This window comes from Gekko japonicus, unplaced genomic scaffold (genome assembly GCF_001447785.1).
Source record: "Gekko japonicus isolate JY-2015 unplaced genomic scaffold, Gekko_japonicus_V1.1 scaffold862, whole genome shotgun sequence".
NCBI classification, from domain to species: Eukaryota; Metazoa; Chordata; class Lepidosauria; order Squamata; family Gekkonidae; genus Gekko; species Gekko japonicus.
Genome location: NW_015173699.1, coordinates 129,311 through 147,486, shown reverse-complemented (window position 1 = coordinate 147,486; position 18,176 = coordinate 129,311). Strand labels below are relative to the sequence as shown.

At 43.6% G+C, this 18,176-nt stretch overlaps 1 protein-coding gene across 1 annotated transcript in view; it reads left to right on the top strand.

Moving 5' to 3' along the window:
- The first annotated feature begins 3,199 nt into the window (after positions 1-3,199).
- DDX4 (DEAD-box helicase 4) overlaps positions 3,200-18,176 on the top strand; it is a 58,845-nt gene continuing 43,868 nt past the window's right edge. The window contains exons 1-4 of the mRNA XM_015423214.1: positions 3,200-3,296; positions 3,524-3,648; positions 5,143-5,206; positions 13,917-13,991. Of these exons, the coding sequence (XP_015278700.1) occupies positions 3,553-3,648; positions 5,143-5,206; positions 13,917-13,991 (235 nt within the window). The 5' untranslated portion in view covers positions 3,200-3,296; positions 3,524-3,552. The remainder of the gene's footprint in view (positions 3,297-3,523; positions 3,649-5,142; positions 5,207-13,916; positions 13,992-18,176) is intronic.

Sequence of the window (18,176 nt, the reverse complement as noted above, 5' to 3'; positions counted from 1 at the left end):
ATATTATCTGGTCAATAACATGCCATTAAGCTGCTGTTCCTCCAGGAAATTGGCAACCCTATGTAGAACTGGTGTGCCTGTGTTACAACTTCATGAAATTATCATTAGCAATAATTCCATAGGAGTAGCCATATTAGTCTACTGCCACAAAATAAAACAAAAGTTCACTGGCACTTTCAAGATTAACAAAATTTGTTCAAGTATAAGAAAACCCATTGTAGTCACAACAGAATACAACCAGATACTAAATTTTGCAGGATTAGTTTCTTTCACTAGCTACAAAAATAATTTGTTCAGATTGTAGGCTAGGCCTTAATTGTTCTCTTTACCTAGTTTTATGCCATAGAAAGAACCCCCAAATCAGAGAGGGTACAAAAACATAGAATTATAGAATCACAGAGTTGAAAGGGGCCATACAGGCTATCTAGTCCAACCCCCTGGCTCAATGCAGGATCAGCCTAGCATCCCTACAGAAGCATGGAATCATGATGCATCATGATCACGTGCATTTTTTCTCACAAGCAAAACCCATGGCATTTAAAGGTAATTAAGATCTGTCTTTCTGATGTGATTCCTGTATCTTTAACAGGTAAATAACTGGAAACATTGAACAGGTGAACTATCTACTACTGAATATCTGGTGGTATGTAGTTATTAAAGGTGCAAGAGCCTGGTCCCCCCAACTTTAAAAGATGAAAAAACTTACAGTGTTATATCTTATATAGCTATTATTTTTAAAGCACATTGTAAACCTTTTAGGTTAAACTACTAACTGCAGGCTGTGGAAGGTCGGTAGTTCAGCAGTTCGAGACCCGAGTTGCCGCATGACTGAGTGAGCTCCTGTCTCTAGTCCCAGCTCCTGCCAACCTAGCAGTTCGAAAGCAAGAAATTGCAAGTAGATAAATAGGTACCACTTCAGTGGGAAGGTAACAGCGTTCTGTGCGCCTTGGTGTTTAGTCATGCCAGCCACATGACCACAGAAACGCCTTCGGACAGCGCTGGCTCTTCGGCTTTGAAACGGAGATGAGCACTGCAACCCTAAAGTCGGATTTGACTGGCTTTCGAGCAAGGGAACCTTTACCTTTACTAGCTACCATATTTTCTTCTTAGATGACTATTAAATAACAGTTGTTTATAGAAAACAAAGGAGCACTCCAGATTTTTATTTTAGCTGTAATCTGGGAACAAAACAGCATTTTGTCACTGTACAGGATAAAAAAAAGACAGAAATTTATGTTCTTTGATAGCTTTCCAGGCAGAGGTGCTTTTTAATTTTGTTTTTTTTTTGGGGGGGAGAGGGAGCTTTTAAAGAAACAAACTGGACTGTCTGTGCAGATCCAGTGTTGGGTGCAGCCCTTCATATTAAAGGGAGTGGGATCTGAGACTGCTAGTGAGTTATGGCAACTCTGTGATATGTCATCATTACCACTTAATGAGCCTCATGGTGATTTGAGCTGAGTCCTATACAGAGATAACAACACTACTATATTACAGGTCTGCTGTTAGCGGTCCTTTGTCCACATCAGCCTTCCACCAGCAGTATGGGGTAGTATATATAGAGATTACAGGTGAGAAGGACCTGAGGTTCAACAGAAGTCGTGTTATCTCGGGGGAGCAGGCTCTGAGATGGAAAGTTATATGATATTTCTGCAATTTGTGTGGTTGCCCTATTATAGGTGGCCAAACCAAGGCTCGGTGAGAGCGACTTACAACAACCCTGTAAAGTAGTGCATTGCTGTTGAAACTGAGTTCAAATCCCTACTTTTCCATGGAGCTTGCTGGGTTACCGGACCACAGCGTTCACTCAACCTTACAGGGTGGCCATGATGAGAATAAAATGTGGAATAACCTAACAATGAGATAGTGGAGGTTATAGCTGGGAAGATAAACAATCAGGGATGCCAGCCTCCAGGTGGGACCTGGGGATCCTCTGGAATATACAGCTCATCTCTAGACTAGAGATCAATTCCCCTGAAGAAAATGGATGTTTCGGTGGGTGAACTCTCTGTCACTGTAGCCACTGGGGTTCCTGTCCCCCCCAGGCTCCAGGAGTTTTCCAACCTACATATAGCAACCCTCCCCGCTGGTGGCGGGGGGGGGGGACGTGGTAACCCTACGAAGCAACCTCTTCATACCAGATACCAGATATGGGCTATATTCCCACATTCATATAATCTGAAATAATTAACTCCACCTGAGCAGATGCTAGTTTAAGCGGTTTGCTCCTGGCCTTCACAAGAGTTTACCGGTAGATAGACGGAGATTTACAGAGAGTGGATTACAATCTAGGGTTGCCAGGTTTGTGTTGGGAAATATATGGAGATTTTGGGGGTAGAGCCTGGGGAAAGCAGGGTGAGGGGAGAGACTTCAAGGGATTATAATGCCATACAGTCCACCCTCCAAAGTGGCTGTTTTTCCAGGTCAACTGAACTGTCGCCTGAAGACCAGCTGTAACAGCAGGAAACCCCCAGCCACCACCGGGAGATTGGCAACTCTGCCCAGGTGGCTAGTGCATACATCTTTCCCCCCGCAAGTCATGTATTGACGCCAGAAGTCTGCAAGTTGCACGCTCAACACAAAGGGGATGCGCTTCCGTATAGAATCGGATTGCTTATCACTTTACTATTTCGCTCAGCCTATCCCTTTTTCATTAAGCGAAAAATTTTCTACCAACACCGAAAGAGAAAACTTCCTCAGCCTCCATATGCAAAAGCTGCCATCCAAACGCAACTTTGACTGAGCCTCCCCTGAGTTACATCCAAGCAAATCCTACCCACGAGGACTGGGTTTTGCAACGCTCCAGCACAATCCTAAACAGAGTTACACCCTTCGGAATCCATTTCAGTCAATAGCCTTACAGAAGGGTGTAGCCATGCTCAGCGCTAGACGGCTGGTGGCGTGCCTCCGGAAAACGAAAAGCGAAACCCAGCCGTTTCCCAAGGAACGCCCCAGGCACAAAGTCCCTTCTCTGTCGAGAAGTGGCTGGAAACAAAGCCAGCCCGCGCCAGCAATACTACAAGTGCAGGTCAGCTCACTGCCTTCCCTTCCGCAATCATCCCAACGCCTCCCCCCTCCTCCTTGTAGCGAGCGCCGAGAGAGAGCCTGCGCTCGCGATTGGTGGGCGCGCGAGGCGGGGCACGTGATCAGAACCAGGGCAGCCGGCGGAGGGTTGCGCAGTAAAGGGGGTGTGGGGGAGGTGGTGTCGGCGGGAGCCGTTGCACGTGCTCTTGGCGGGCTGTTGAGGCGGAGCTGAGGCGGGAGAAGGAGCTTCGTGGCGCTGCTTCCTCGCGCGCCAGGTGTCCGTTTATGGGAGGGGGCGGGGGGAGGAGGTCGCGTTCCACCGCCTGTGCGGGAGAGCCGTTTTGTTGAGGGCGAATTGGGCGCCTCGCGGGTAGCGACGGTTGGTGGCCCTCGTGTGGCTGAGGTGGGCGGGGGAGGCTTGGGACGGGAGGCCGGCTTGAAGGGAGGCCGGCGGCTCTCTCCCTCGCCTGGCTTCTAAAAACGCTTCTTGTGTCTTCCCCAGCCCCTAGGTACGGCTGCACGAGGGCCGCGATGGGTGACGAGGAGGATTGGGATAATGAAATCACGGATAACGTCGGTGGCGACAGAGGAGCCTTGCCCGCTTTCCAGCCCAACTTCCAGACTCTGGTGGGTCATGAGGAAAGTGGGGGGGTGACCGAGGGAGGAGTGGATGGACAAAGGGCCGCTTCCCCGTCTGCAGAATGGAGGCCCCGGAGAGCCATTCTTTGGTATTCCGACCGTGAGATCTCGTACAGAAGCGAGCGGGAAGGAAATGGGTAGTCCCGTCGAAGTTTACTCGGGAGTAGGTCCGGGTGTTTCCCGTGGAAGTGTGCCTCTAGGATCGCAATCGCTAAAGTTAAAGGTCTTTAGGAAGCAGAATATCTATTTAGGTTTTTTTTAGTTTAAAGTACTGTATAAATGTGGTGTATTCCCAGATTACTGGGAGCTAAGGCTGAGTGACAGTAATGTTTGTTACAGTTCTTGAAATTTCTGAAAAGGATTCCTCTTTTTGTACTAGGTTAATGCTGTTAGGGTCTTATTGTGTGCAACTAAGACTTCTAATTTTGACTACCCTAATAGGGACTGAACTATCTCTGTAAAGGACTCCTAGTTAGAGTTGCTGAGATGCCAGGATAAAAGTGTCCTGTCCATTTTATACAGGCTTAACATATAGAAATTGGCAGGTGAAACTTTTTACAGCATGGAAGAAAGTAACATAACTTTTTGATTAACATCCCATGAAACATCTGTTAAAAGGACTTTATTTTGTCCTTCAGAAGCTGGCCAACCCTATGGCATAATCCAACATGGCATTGGGTGGCACAGTCCAGGTAGTTCTAGGAAAAAGCAGCAGCTGGTAGCTACAGTGCTAAGACTACATAGTCTTCCTTCTTTGGCACTGTAGTCTTTCTGTATTTACTTGGGAGTAAGCCCTGTTGAAATGCAGTGGGGTATGTTTTCTGAGTAGGCATACATGCCTCCGGATATCTTTTGAACATGTCTCTGATGTTTGCTATTACACAATAAGAAGTGATGGAAAAAATTGCAGTATCACAGTTCATGGTGGGGGAGATGATTTTGCATGAGGCACTTGCCTCATGGGAGCTAGGTAAAGGTAAAGGTTCCCTTGCTCGAAAGCCAGTCGAGTCCGACTCTAGGGCTGTGGTGCTCATCTCCGTTTCAAAGCCGAAGAGCCAGCGCTGTCCGAAGATGTTTCCGTGGTCATGTGGCCGGCATGACTAAACACCAAGGCGCACGGAACGCACCTTCCCACCGTAGTGGTACCTATTTATCTACTTGCAATTTCTTGCTTTCGAACTGCTAGGTTGGCAGGAGCTGGAACTAGAGACGGGAGCTCACTTCGTCATGCGGCACACTCGGGTCTTGAACTGCTGAACTACCGACCTTCCAGAGCCTGCAGTTCAGTGTCTTAACCACTTGAGCCACCGCAGCTCCCCAATGGGAGCTAGGAGCGTGTAATTTTGGGTGTTGGGTGATAAGGCTGGTCTAATTTGTGCATCTCTTCGCAGCTAAGGTATATTTACTGAAACTTAAACTCTTGTTCAGTATAGAGTACTAACTTGACTTGTATTTCCATTTTTGTTTCCATGCTTGTTGTAGGGCAACTTACCTGCAAGAGCGAATGAAACCTCAGGTGTCTTCAGTCAAAGTGGAAAGCGGGGAGGTATGTATAAAATAATTCTGTGAATGCTTTTTTGGAAATTATATTGATCTTATGAGGTATGTTATGGGAAGAGTTCCAGTTCTGTAACACTATGGTTGTGCTTAAAATATCACCCTTTTGCAGGTTAGCAACACTTTAAAAGTCTGCTACCCAGTAATCAAAAGATTAATGGTTAATTGAGTATTGTAGCCCTTGAATGAATGTTACTGTGAGGTTGGCGTTGTGTGTTCTGTGTTTTGTTTAATAGCAACTCCTGATTTTGTGCAGAGTTACTGGGAACTGGAGGAAATAAAGGAAGGGGATCTGGGCAGCACCCAAGCAAATATAGTCCAGCTGTACATCTCTGGAAACTAATATACCCTGGTATAGTCTTTAACAGAGCAGCAGGTGCTTTTGCAGGCATCATTTAGGACTGCTATAAGTATTCAGTAACTTTTAGCTGACAGCAGGAGAAATATTTGCAAAACACTACAAGGTGAAAATTGACTTGAAGTATGAGAGGTACACTGGTATTCTAGTTTGTAAAATTATTATTATTTTATTTTTTTAGTTTTACAGATCTCGTTTTTTTTTTAAAGCTTCTTGTGTTTGTCGTTTGAACAGGAATGGAGAATCAGTAGCCCTCTGAGAAGCTGGATCTTGGTTTATTTATAACATTTTTATACTAACTTTCCACCCAGGGTCCACAAGGCACCAAACATGAAAACATTTAAACAATTAAAAATTCTGTTAAAATTATTAAATTAAAAACACAAACACACAGCAGTAGAAGGAGGGGACAGTACCATCATTTGGGGGTATGCCAGATGAAACAAAAAGGTCTTCATCTGCTGGCGAAAGACATCAATATAGGGAGACAGACAAATGTTCTTGGGAAAGGTGTTCCAAAGTTTTGGCATTACGATGGAGAAGGCCCTTTCTTGGACTGCCACCCATCTGGCCTCAGATAGCAAGGGCAACCAAAGCAGAGCCTCCATGGATGACCAGAGTATATGGGTATGTTCATTTGGGAGAAGCCGATCCTTAAATTATGTTGCTCCAAGGCAGTACAGGGCTTTAAAGGTCAGTACCAACACCTTGAATTGAGTCTAGAAACAAATTGGAAGCTAGTGTAGGTAGAACAAGGCTGGAGTGATACTGTCCCTACGACTCGCTCTAGTCAGCTCTCTGGTCATTGTGATACTCCTTAGTGACAGCTCTGAATGAACAGTGCCACAGAAGGGCAAAAGTTTTGGAGCCAGTTGTGCTGTAGGCTTCTCAGTCAGCCCTAGGAAGGTCTAAGGGAGTTCTTTTCCTTCTGGATAAAAGAAGGAAATTGGCCCCATAGTAGCCTGCTGTACTGTCTGGGTGGATTCCCCCTTATTTTCTGTTGAAGTTGGGGGGGATAGACTTTTCTAGGGCCAGTCCTCCACCCTCCTACCTTTTCATCACTGTCAGGGCTTTTAACTGTTTCTGATAATACATTCCTATGGGTGTGTATGGTATGTGCACAGCCTTTGTCAAGAGCGCTTTTGTACAGGCTTTTTTTGCCCCCTGTTTATTGCCTTACTAGGTGACACGGAGGTACTAAGTTTGGTGTTGAAGGTTATGATGTTAAAAGGTTTTTGTTAAACTTATTTCTTGCTTGATCTAGAGCATATATACACCCATCTTGTACTCTTACTTTTATGGCTACTAGTTTCAATAACGCATAAAAATGCAAGAAAATTAGCTGGCTATACCTCTTCCCTGAAAGAAGCAGAAGTTGAGATTTTAAATAGGAAAATGTTGTCTTAAGTTACAACAATCAGTAAAGCTAACCTACTGAACACAGAAGACTCCAGTTGCAGACAGGAAATTTGCTTTTCAGAATTATGACTTTTGTGCTTTTCATATTTATGACTTTTCTAGAATAGTAGTGTAACATATTGCCCTCTCACCTTGATAGCCCAGGCTAGCCTGATCCTGTTGGAGCTTGGTACCCAAATCATAGATGGGCCTTTTCCAGAGCCAGATTTGACACTTTTCCATCTGCAGTTCTTTCCGGAAGATTTCAACGTATCCCCAGACATTTGAGATTTTGCTCATGCCCTTCCGAGTCAATAGAGACCCTCCCCCATATATTATTTCATTGCTCCCACTATGTAGAAGAAAGAGCCCTTTTGATTATGCCTTTATTAAGGTCATTTAGGTGTCAAGGACAATTAGTAATTCAGTCCGAGGAACTTTTGCTGAAACACCTACTGGAGGATAAATCCACGGCTATTTCAAGGAATGTTGCTAAATTTCTTTTTATTGCAATTATAAAGCGCAAGCACCTCCTTAATACTCCTTGAGAAGTTCTTTCTCTGTAATGCCTTATGACAATCTGGAGACTGTTTTTGACTCTGTATGCTGTTTGATGGGTCTTTGACCGTAATAAACTGATTGATTGATTGATTGATTGATTGTTGGAGCTCGGAAGCTAAGCAAGATTGGCTCTCATTAGTATTTGGATGAAAGACCAGCAAGGAATACTGGGGTTCTACACAGAGGCAGGCTATTGCAAACCACCTCTGAATGCCTTGAAACCCCTGCAGGGTTGTCATAAGTCAGGCAGATCTTGATGGCAAAAAAGTATAACACCTTGGTAAACTATTTGTCTATTCTTTGATGGAATCCTAAGAAATTTGTAAACATTTTGATGCAGGGATGATAAAACAATAGCTTTTAGGCAAACAAACCGAGGGTTGATCTGAGAAGGAGTTCCTGAGATTCTTGGCCTCATGAACCCCCATCTTCCCATGAATGCAGTTCGTGGTGTGTACCCTTCAGTCAACAAGATATACTTAAGGAGGTTTGGGCATCTGAGTGCAACCAATGGTATCTTTTTGGACCAGGCTGAAATGACTAAGTAGGGTGTGGACATCATGATACTTTATGCTGGCTATTAAGCAAGAAAAAGGGGATGGGAGAGAGCTGAGTGGGCATGATCGCAACAATGTTAAGACTAAATAGAAAATAAAAATTTTTGCTTACAAATGTTAAGACTAAATGGGAGGAGAGATTTGAAGTTGTAATTAGGTTTGATTGTGCTGAGTTCTTCTGACACTTACTGTCCAGAAATACTGAGTATGGGTTGCTCCCTGGAAATGTTGCAGTATACTTTTTCTGAATTGTTGAAAATGATTTGTGTGTACTATAAATCTTCAATTCCTACACAAGAGATACTTTGGTACATAAACATTTAAGTATTCTGTATAATTAACTTTACTTACAGGGGACAAAGAACAAATAATATATACAAAAGCGTTAGTGACAAGTGTTGGGCCATTTTTTGTATATGTGCTTGCATTCTGTGTCTATAATTTATTTAGTAGTGAGTTTTATAACCTGCAAAATCGTGGCAAAAGAGGTTCAATTTATAAGTAAGTGTAAACAGAATTCTGTCATATCCCGAAAAGTATATCATAGAACTAGCAGAGGGGCAGACAAGGGCAACAAAAATAATTGCCTTCTCCATGAGGAAAGGTAAAAGAGCTTAGAGATTTGTAGTATATAAAGGTAGGAGAGAGGCACATGATAGGTGTATATAAAATTCCGCATATTACAAAGAAGATGGATAGAGAGAACTTGTTTTCTCCATCCCAGAAAATCAGAATACAGGTTTACCCAAAGAAGCTGATTGGAAGTAAGATCTGGACAGAACAAAGAAGCACTTCTGCACACAATAAATTATTACATAATTAGTTGGCACAAGATGTAGTTTCCACTAGTTTAAATAGCTTTTCAAATAAGCATAATTTTTTGTACATTCAATCCCTAGTTCATGGATTGTTGGGGGAGAACTGGTGCTGGTCAGACTAAATACTGAGCTCCATAGACTGATTCTGTGTAAATGCACTTGTTATGCTCCCATGAAGTAGAGAGATATTTAGTTTGATCTGGTAGGGCTTCTCTTATATTTTGAAGTATCACTTTGCATTTATAAGGGTTTTTTTTGGTTGACTTCCAGCTCATAAATGTTCTTTAGCAATATGTGGATTACCAGTACCTACTTTAGAAATATGAACAACTTCAAAATGCTGAATATTCTAAATTTTTAGGGAGGTTTTTCTCTGAAAATGGAGCTTCTTGGAGTCATAAATTTGGAGGTACATATCTGTGTGTTCTTACTTGAGTTTCAGGAATGTAGTTCTGAATACAGTTATCTTATTTAGGCTTATAAAACCTTTTTTTTCTTATGCAGTGCATGCAGTCACTTAGTACACTTGTAATTTTTCAGTTGGTCTAGTGGTGTTCCTATAGACCAGGGGTTCCCAGCCTCTTTGAGCCTGTGGGACAGGGTGGTGGGCACAATCAGAAAATGGCTGCCACAGGAGGTGGAGCCAGCCACATAATGTTACGGAGTGAAGTTATGTAGAAGTCTAATAGTAACTCCTTGACATATCAGGCAGAAGCTCTGTTGAGCAGTCATTCAGAAGTCCTGCAAATGCTGCACCCACTTTTTAAAAGCATTTGGCAGGCACTAGGAAAGATGTTGGTGGGACCATGGCGCACATGGGCACCATGTTGGGAACCCCTGACAGGCTGTTGGAAAGCATGTTCACTGCATGTATGGTGTTCTGGGAAGTGGTTATGAATTGGAGCTCAAGATCTGTTAAACTACTTAAGAATGCAGGTACTGCTTTGAAAATGAACATTCTGGATTTTTTAAAGTAGCATTTACATCCATGCCTATGACTATAGATACTGCAAGTGGAGATCCACAAGAAACTTGCAGGGAGGGGACTTCCTGTTTATGGCGACACGCTGGCAGACGCATCTCCCGGACCTCCCGGGGATGTGATCTGCGCACCAGCGGAAAGGGGGGGGGTCGCTCCCCCCCCGAGCCTTGGCAAAAGGCTCCTAGCCATGGGGCTTTTGAGAGGTGACCTCTTCACCGGGACGATGCTGGAGAATTGAGGCGCTCCTCCACCCTGACGGTCCTGCAGCTGAGTGTCCGTATGGATCTAGAGCCGCTGACCAGGACAAGTGTCGGAGATCGAGTGTTTTGAACGTGTGCCGAGCGAGGTCGTATGTCCAACAATGAACAGTGAGTCGGGTTAAAGCGAAATACGAGAATTTAAAAAGAAAGCTACCCCCTGGGAACGGTGAAAAAAGCAAGTGGTGGAGGGGCCCCTCCCATGAGCATGAATTAAACAACGAAGTACTAAGGGGGGAGCAGAAGAAAGAGCGTTGAAATCTGTTTTGAGAGACTTACCAGATGGTGGGGAAGAGGGCAGAGAAGGACAAACCAGCGAAAGTGAAACCAGCCGGGATCTTGAGCCCTCGACCGGAAGAGGTCACTGAGTTCTCCAAAATGTTGGCAGATTCCTTGCGCCCTCTGCTGGACCAGATGACTAACATCAAACAACAGCTGACGACTCTAAACCAGAATCTTGCAACTCAGCAGTTCCAACTCACTGAGACTTTAAAAATAACGGAGGAAACAGCTGAGAAGGTGAAGGAAATGGACGCCAACACAAAAAAAGTCAAGAAAAAGGTGCAAAAGCTGGAAAAGTAACAAGCTTCGGAAGAATCACAACTTTTACAGCTGCAGATGGAGAAAGCAAATTTGGTCCTACGGTTTTAAGGGGTCCCAGAATTAAAAGGTGAGAATCTAAAGCAACTCCTGAGTGAAGCATTAGCCCCAGTTACAGATTTAAAAGTGGAGTATCTTGCAAGCGAAATGGATGTGGTCTATAGGTCCTATTCCATGTACATCAAAAAGAATAATCTGCCTGGGGAAATAGTGGCCAGATTCTCAAAGCGACATGTGAGGGATTCTATCCTAAAAGCAACTACGGGAACACCCTTGAAAATCGGAGACAATACCATCAGGATTCTAAAAGATATTCCATTTGAAATAAGACAAAAGAGAAAGAAATATAAAGACTTAATCCTTTTTCTACAAACAGCATTGTCTATAGATGGTTAATTCCAAAAGCCGTCATTTTCAAACTACACAATAAAAAAGAACAGATTGACTCTGTCTCCAAAGCACATGAGTTCCTGAGAGTGCAGCTGGGAGAGTCAGCCGAGGTCGAGAAGGAAGAAGATGAAAGCAAATCAGTGGCGAATTGGACTCTGTGTCTTCCGACGAGGACTCTCTTTCCGATAAGGGGGCGGCTGCCCCCAAGCGTACATATAAATTGAGGATTAGAAAAGATAAGACAAAATGAAGGCTGAAGGACTCTGAATTGTGCCTTAAAACGTTAGTTTTATTATAGGATGCTCTGGGGGTTCTCTTAAACAGTTAAAACATTGGATAAAAAGATAAAAAAATTTGCATAACCGACTATGTTCAAAGTAATACTAGCAATTTAAGATTAACATTTATATAAGCTATTGTTATGATCTCGTATACTTGGGGTTTTAGTAGTGGTTTTCTTTCCTTTCTCCATAGATGTAGTTACCCCTTCCCAATTTTTCATTGTAGTTTGTAGTTTATTAAAAAATGCAATAAAAAATTCCCTCCGGGGGGCATAAAAAAAAAAGAAACTTGCTGGAAGGAGGTATTCCCCTCACCTTTGTTTCCTCCCATCTCCCCCTACTTGTATGTGCCTTTCTCCATCCTGCCACCCCTTCTCTTACTCTCTCCCCCATGCCTGTCGCTCTCTCTGCCTCCTACTCTATCACACTCACTTTTCTGCCCCAGCCCAATCTGTCTACCCCATCACTCTGTCTCTGTCTCTTTACCACATCAGTGTATTTCTTTCTGCCCCCCCCCACGCCACCACTCTCTTCCTCTCGCTTCCTGCCTCCCCACCCCAGCGCTCTCTCTTCCCTGACCTGGATAGTTCAGGCTAGCCTGATCTCATTAGATCTTGGAAGCTAAGGAGGGTCACCCCTGGCTGGTATTTGGATGGGCGACCTCCAAGGAATACCAGGTGTGTGACACAGAGGCAGGCAATGGTAAACCACCTCTGAAAAGTCTCATGCCTAAGAAACAAGTCTAGCTTGCCACCTAGTGGTGCACAGCGCTAACAGAGCTAGAACTTATGGCGGCCAGACAATCTTAGATCTCCTGGCTATAGTACACATACAGCCATATGGTAATTCTCTTTCTCTGTGCTTGCCCCCCTCCAAGGTTTTCCTCCCCCTTTCTTCAACAGCTTGCTTGGAGTTGATTGGGTAGACCCGCCCACCGGAGTGCTCTTGGTAGCTGACCTTCCATCACTGGTTCACCTGGAGCAGCTCCAGTCAGGCCCACTGAGCTTCCCATCTCCAGCCGTTCTTGGCAGCTTGTCTGGAGTTGCTACGGGTGGGCTTGCCGAGTTTCCCTACCCCACCTGCCGCTCTCAGGCTCACCCAGTGATGCTACAGGTAGGCCAAATGAGCTTCTCTCACTTCACTTGACTGTTCACCTAAAGCAGCTCTGGGTGGGCCTGCCAAGTTTATCCCTCATCCTGGCTCTTGGCCACTTGCCTGGAAACCCACCCACCCCTGACGTTCAGTGGCTCTCCTGGTACGGCTCCAGGTGGCTGGGTCTGGTGGCGGCTTCCAGACTCCTCTGCAGCAGCCTCTGCCAGTGGAACTTTTCAAAGGTAAGTGCATTGTTTGCGTGTGTGCAGACAATGCTTTTTATTTTTGAAGGGAATTTAAACCTCCCAATATATTTTTAAGTTTTGTGATTTTCCTGCAAACCTAGTTTGCAGAAAACCTGTTTGGAGTAAGTGTTCCCCACATCCATGGATTTATATATCTGCAGATAGGGGCACACTTGGGAATTAGAAATATAAATTCTCCAGTCTGTTTTTTTGTGTGTTGTGCGAGAGTGGAGTGTAGACTCATTGGGCCATAATTATGATCTGTCACTTCAGACAGTACATCAACTATGTCCATTCTGGTTTAGTGCCGGATCATCATGATTTGGGATGTGATGTCTCTATACTGAATGTTAATACTGAAAATAACTGGGTCTCTAGAGAAGATTAAAACAGAACTCCATTGGTACTTCAAAGGCTAAAAACATTTGTCCAGCCATAATCGTTTGTGAATCAGAGCTCACATCATCTTTAAAAAGCAGTCATGTATAGTTAAACTTATATACGATAGATCAAGGTGAGTAGCTGTGTTGGTCTGAAGCAATAGAACAAAGTTGGAGTTCAATGGCACCTTTAAGACCAACAAAGTTTTATTCAGGGTGTGAGCTTTTGTGTGCATACACACTTTGTCATATGATGAAATGGAATTACATATCATAGTTGTATATATAGGAGTGGTTTGTTAAATTAGCATGCAAAATAGTGAGGACACTTTTTTAACAGATCAAAAGAATGACAAGTTCAGTTCCTAGTTATCATCTGTTTTGGTTCAACGGGGGACGGGGGGACGGGACGACAACATAGGTTAGAATGTTAGAAGTGGAGATTGATGTGCCCTAATTTGTGAGAATCCCATCCTTAGACCCCATCCATCTCTTTTCAAGCATGGAGGTGAATTTTACAGCATCTTGGCTGTGTAGAGTGTTTTCCTTGTCCCCAAAACAAAGAACTGCATTTAAATCTACCATTCCAAATTACATTACATATTCAATTAATATTCTTAATTGCTAAGAGTAGTAATAACATTTTGCTTCAATAAAACATGGAGTTAACTGACAGAATCCTTTTCCTGGGGTACAGTGTTATGTCAGAGATCAACAAGCTATTGCATTGCATTACAATCACTATTATAATATACACGACTGTCTTTTTACAATCACTAGGTGTTGGTGGAAAACAGAATGGAGAAGAAAAACCAACTGGTGGATTTGGAAGCAGAGGCAGTTTTGGAAACCGAGGTAGACTTCCGGATAGCTTATATTGCGTTACTGAGTTACAGTATCAGCCAAGAGGGTTGTTGCTGGCCCTAAAAATAAATCAAAAAGGTTGAGGAACAGGTAAAATCTATTATAAGAGGATATATAGTCATACTAAAAGAGTTCTATGTTGATAAATACACAAGATAGATGTTGAAAACATAAAATATAAAGTCAAAAGTAAGAAAATATATACATAAAAATCACGTGGACCAAATATGTTTCATTCATTGGTCTCTACATATGGTATTCATAAAGGTATATATAATAAAATTGTAAGTGTATGAACACAGCATATCGTTGGACTAAGGCCTTTCAGGAATTTTTTTGTTAAATACATATTTATTGAAAAATAAAAATAAATACATAATACACATTACAAAGGAATTCTTCCAGAATTCTTTTCAGACCTTATTTTGGAAACCTGTGTGTATATAAAATAGAAAATTTGAGCATTACTTTTATCTTCTGACATATTTTAATTTAGAAGGATAATTTTGATAAGTTTTAGATTTTTTTTAACCAACCATGGTATACTATTTCAGCTGCATAATACATTTTCAAGGTCGCTAAAATTGTATCTACTGATGGAGTATGTTGGCAAAAAGATAGCTGCTAGCTTCTATGAGATGAATACAGTAGAATATTGCTGCAGTTCTATACATCATAAAAGTTGGTTACTAAATAAGAAATTCAGGTAACTTACCATTTAAAACAAAGCAGTGGTATTAATGGTAGAGGAATGGCCCTGGTACTTATAGACCAAAGACCTCAGGCTCTAATATGCTCAGTTAACATCAGTGATAAAGAATTCCTGAAGTCTTGAGCTACTGACTCCTTGCCTTAAAGATACATAGTCCTAAAGCAGAGAGAGGGAGCAGTGTAGATGCTAAATAGAAACATGGAACAAGCTAAATGCTTAATAATGATGAACAGTCATATTGTATCCAGAGCATATCCTATGTAACAATCAACATGTTCATACAGGCTCAGCCTTAGAATCATAGAGTTGGAAGGCACCTCCAGGATAATCTAGTCCAACCCCCTGCACACCCACAGTGACCGCTGTTCCATGCCCAGAAGATGACAAAAAATCTCCAGGATCCCTGGCCAAACCAGCCTGGAGAAAAAATTGCTTCCTTACCCTAAAGTTACAATTAGCATTTCCCTGGATGTGTAAGAAAGGGCCATAAGAACTAAGCACTGATGCAACCCTCCTGCCCTCCCTCCTATGATCTGCCTAAGTTCAGAGAATCTGCATTGTTGTCAGATGGCCATCTAGCCTCTGTTCGAAAACCTCCAAACGAGAGCCCACCACCTCCTGAGGAAGCCTGTTTCACTGAGGAACTTTAACCGTCAGGAAGTTCTTCCTAATGTTTAGCGGGAAATTCTTTTGATTTAATTTCAACCCGTTGGTTCTGGTCTGACCTTCTGGTTTGATTTATCCTTCAGTGTGTTGGTCGTAGGCTCACTGACACCTTTTTTGGCTCAGCTAGCCCCTAATCCTTTTCTTCATATTAATTGTGGTGAACCATTTTAACCATATAGCTTAAATTGATTAAATAACCTCAGATGTTCTAGTGAAGCTAAAAAGATACAAGTTTTGGGAACTGATGGATTTTGCAAACTTCATAGTTCAGAATACATTAACAAAAAATGCATAAGACGCTACTTTCCGAACAGAAATACTGTTTACTGGCCTTAATAGCCAGCTGGGCTCTGAGAAGGGGCAGGTGAGGAGCTGCTGCTGGAGTGGTGAGTGTTTTGTTATTTGCATTTCCTTAACTACTGAGGAAACGTAGCTGAGATTACTGTGTGGGAGGATAGTGTTTGAGGGTGTGTGGGTGTATATATAGCCTGTTGGAGAGTGGTGGCTGTTTGAGGAAGTGTGGTTTCTGTTTCTCTCTTTTGCCTTGGTGAAACTGATTGCAGCTTTTAGCAGTTTTACCTGGGACTGACTGCTGGCTCTGCCCTCTGCTGGGTGAGCCTTTAATTATATAAGGCTCCTTGCCAGAGGTGCAAGCCTTTGGTGTGAGCTGAAGGGCAAGAGCTAAAGGGCTCTTAGCCTGGGGATTGGGCTTGGGGACCCCATAAGTAGTTAAGAAAATTGTATATTGTTTTGTTGGTTTCCCCTTTTGGCTCAGGTAGCCATTTGGTCAGTTCTCTAAGTTTCAGGGTACATCAGCAAACCAAGGTATTTCTAGATGAAAGAATCCACTTGGGAAAGAGGTGATGAATGCTCACAGACCATTTCCAGTCACCTGTAGGAAGTGTGCCAGTTGATAGGACTTTTAGAGAAGGCTCGAAGCCTGGAGGAAAGGATTACTACTCTCTGTGAGATCAAGGAAGGGGAGGAGTTCATTAGCAGAAGCCTTGATGTCCTGCATAGGGAAGGAGAGACCAGTCGAATCGACAAGTGTGGTTGACTTGCCCTAACAAGACTCCTCAGAGCGCTACAGCAAGACCCTAAAGGTGTTGAGTGAGACAGCACTCCATGCCATTAGAACTGAGGAATCGATTACAGGCTCTTGCGGTGGAGGCAGAGATGGAAACACTGCCAGTGGAAGTATCAGAAACACAAGGGGGAGAGAGGGAGAATGACAGGGATATACAAAGAAATGGCACTGGAAGGAAAAGGAAGGTGTTGGTCATAAGTGACTCCCTGATGAGGGGTATGTGTCCAGGCCTGACCCCCTGGTCCGAGAGGTGTGTTGCTTGCCACGGGCGAAAATTAAAGATATTACAGAGAAGATCCTTAAGCTCATCAAACCTACAGAGCATCAGCTGTTTGTGATGATCCATGTGGGAACGAACGACACAGCCGGGAATAGCATCAAAAACATTAAGGCTGACTATGAAGCTCTTGGGAAGAAGCTGAAGGGAATGTGAGCACAGGTGGCGTTCTCTTTGATCCTTCCTGTCAAAGGGGAATACGATGGGAACAGACAGTAGTGGAGGTGAACCACTGACTGTGTTGGTGGTGCCGGCAGGAGCAATTTGGACTCTGGGACCACAGGCTAGGTTTTCTGGACAACAACCTACTAGCACGTGATGGATTTCACCTGTTAAGGCCAGGAAAGATTATGTTTGGCAGAATCCTGGAGAGATTCATCAAGAGGGCTTTAAATTGACACCACAAGGAGAAGAAGATGACCAACATAGGGATTTCAAGGGAAGCAAACAACAGAGGCCCACCTGGGAGGGCCGGGTCTAGTGGAACCAAAGGTGTGGTACTTAAGGTGTTTATGTACCAATGCTCAAAGCTTGGGTAATAAGGAAGAGCTTGAGCATCTAAAGCAGAGCTTCTAAATGCATACAGAGGGATATGATTTAGTAGGCATTACAGAGACTTGGTGGGAAGATTCACATGACTGGAATGTAGCAGTGGATGGATACGAGTTTTTCAAGAACAACCGAAAGGGTCGAAGAGGAGGCAGAGTGGAACTGTATGTGAAGAGAGGGTTTGTTTGTCAGGAAATACTGCAGGAGGAGGGCGACAGCTCAGTGGGAAATATCTGGGTGAGGATAAGGGAAGGAAGGACAAACAGTATTATGGCTGGAGTCTACAGACAACGAAGTTACCAAGATGAAGAGGTGGATGCTGTCCTCAGTGAACAGCTTGACAGGGTATCCAAATAACATGACCTGGTAGTTATGGTTGACTTCAGCTTCCCTGATGTGTGCTTGGAGACAGACTCTGCAAAGTGTTCACAGTCACGCAACTTCCTGACCTGTCTGGATGGCAACTTCCTCCATCAAATGGTGGAGGAAGCTACAAGGGGCTCAGCCGTACTTGACTTAATATTGACCAACAAGCAAGAGATGGCAGATGGGGTGAATGTGGTGGGGACTTTAGGGGGAAGTGACCATGTCCTGCTAGAATTCCCTTTGCTGTGGGGGACCAACAAAGTTCATAACCACACTTGTAAGGCAGACTTTAATAAACTCAGCAGTATGATGAGAATCATTCCATGGGCAAGACTGCTGGAAGGGAAAGGAGCAAGTGAAGGGTGGCCTCTCCTAAAATAAGAGCTCTTGCAAGCTCAAGCTGTCAGTATTACAACAAGAAGGAAACATGGTAGGGGATCCAAGAAGCCAATGTGGATGAACAGAGAACTGTGTGATGTGCTAAGGGAGAAAAAGGGAAGGTTCAAGTAGTGGAGGCAA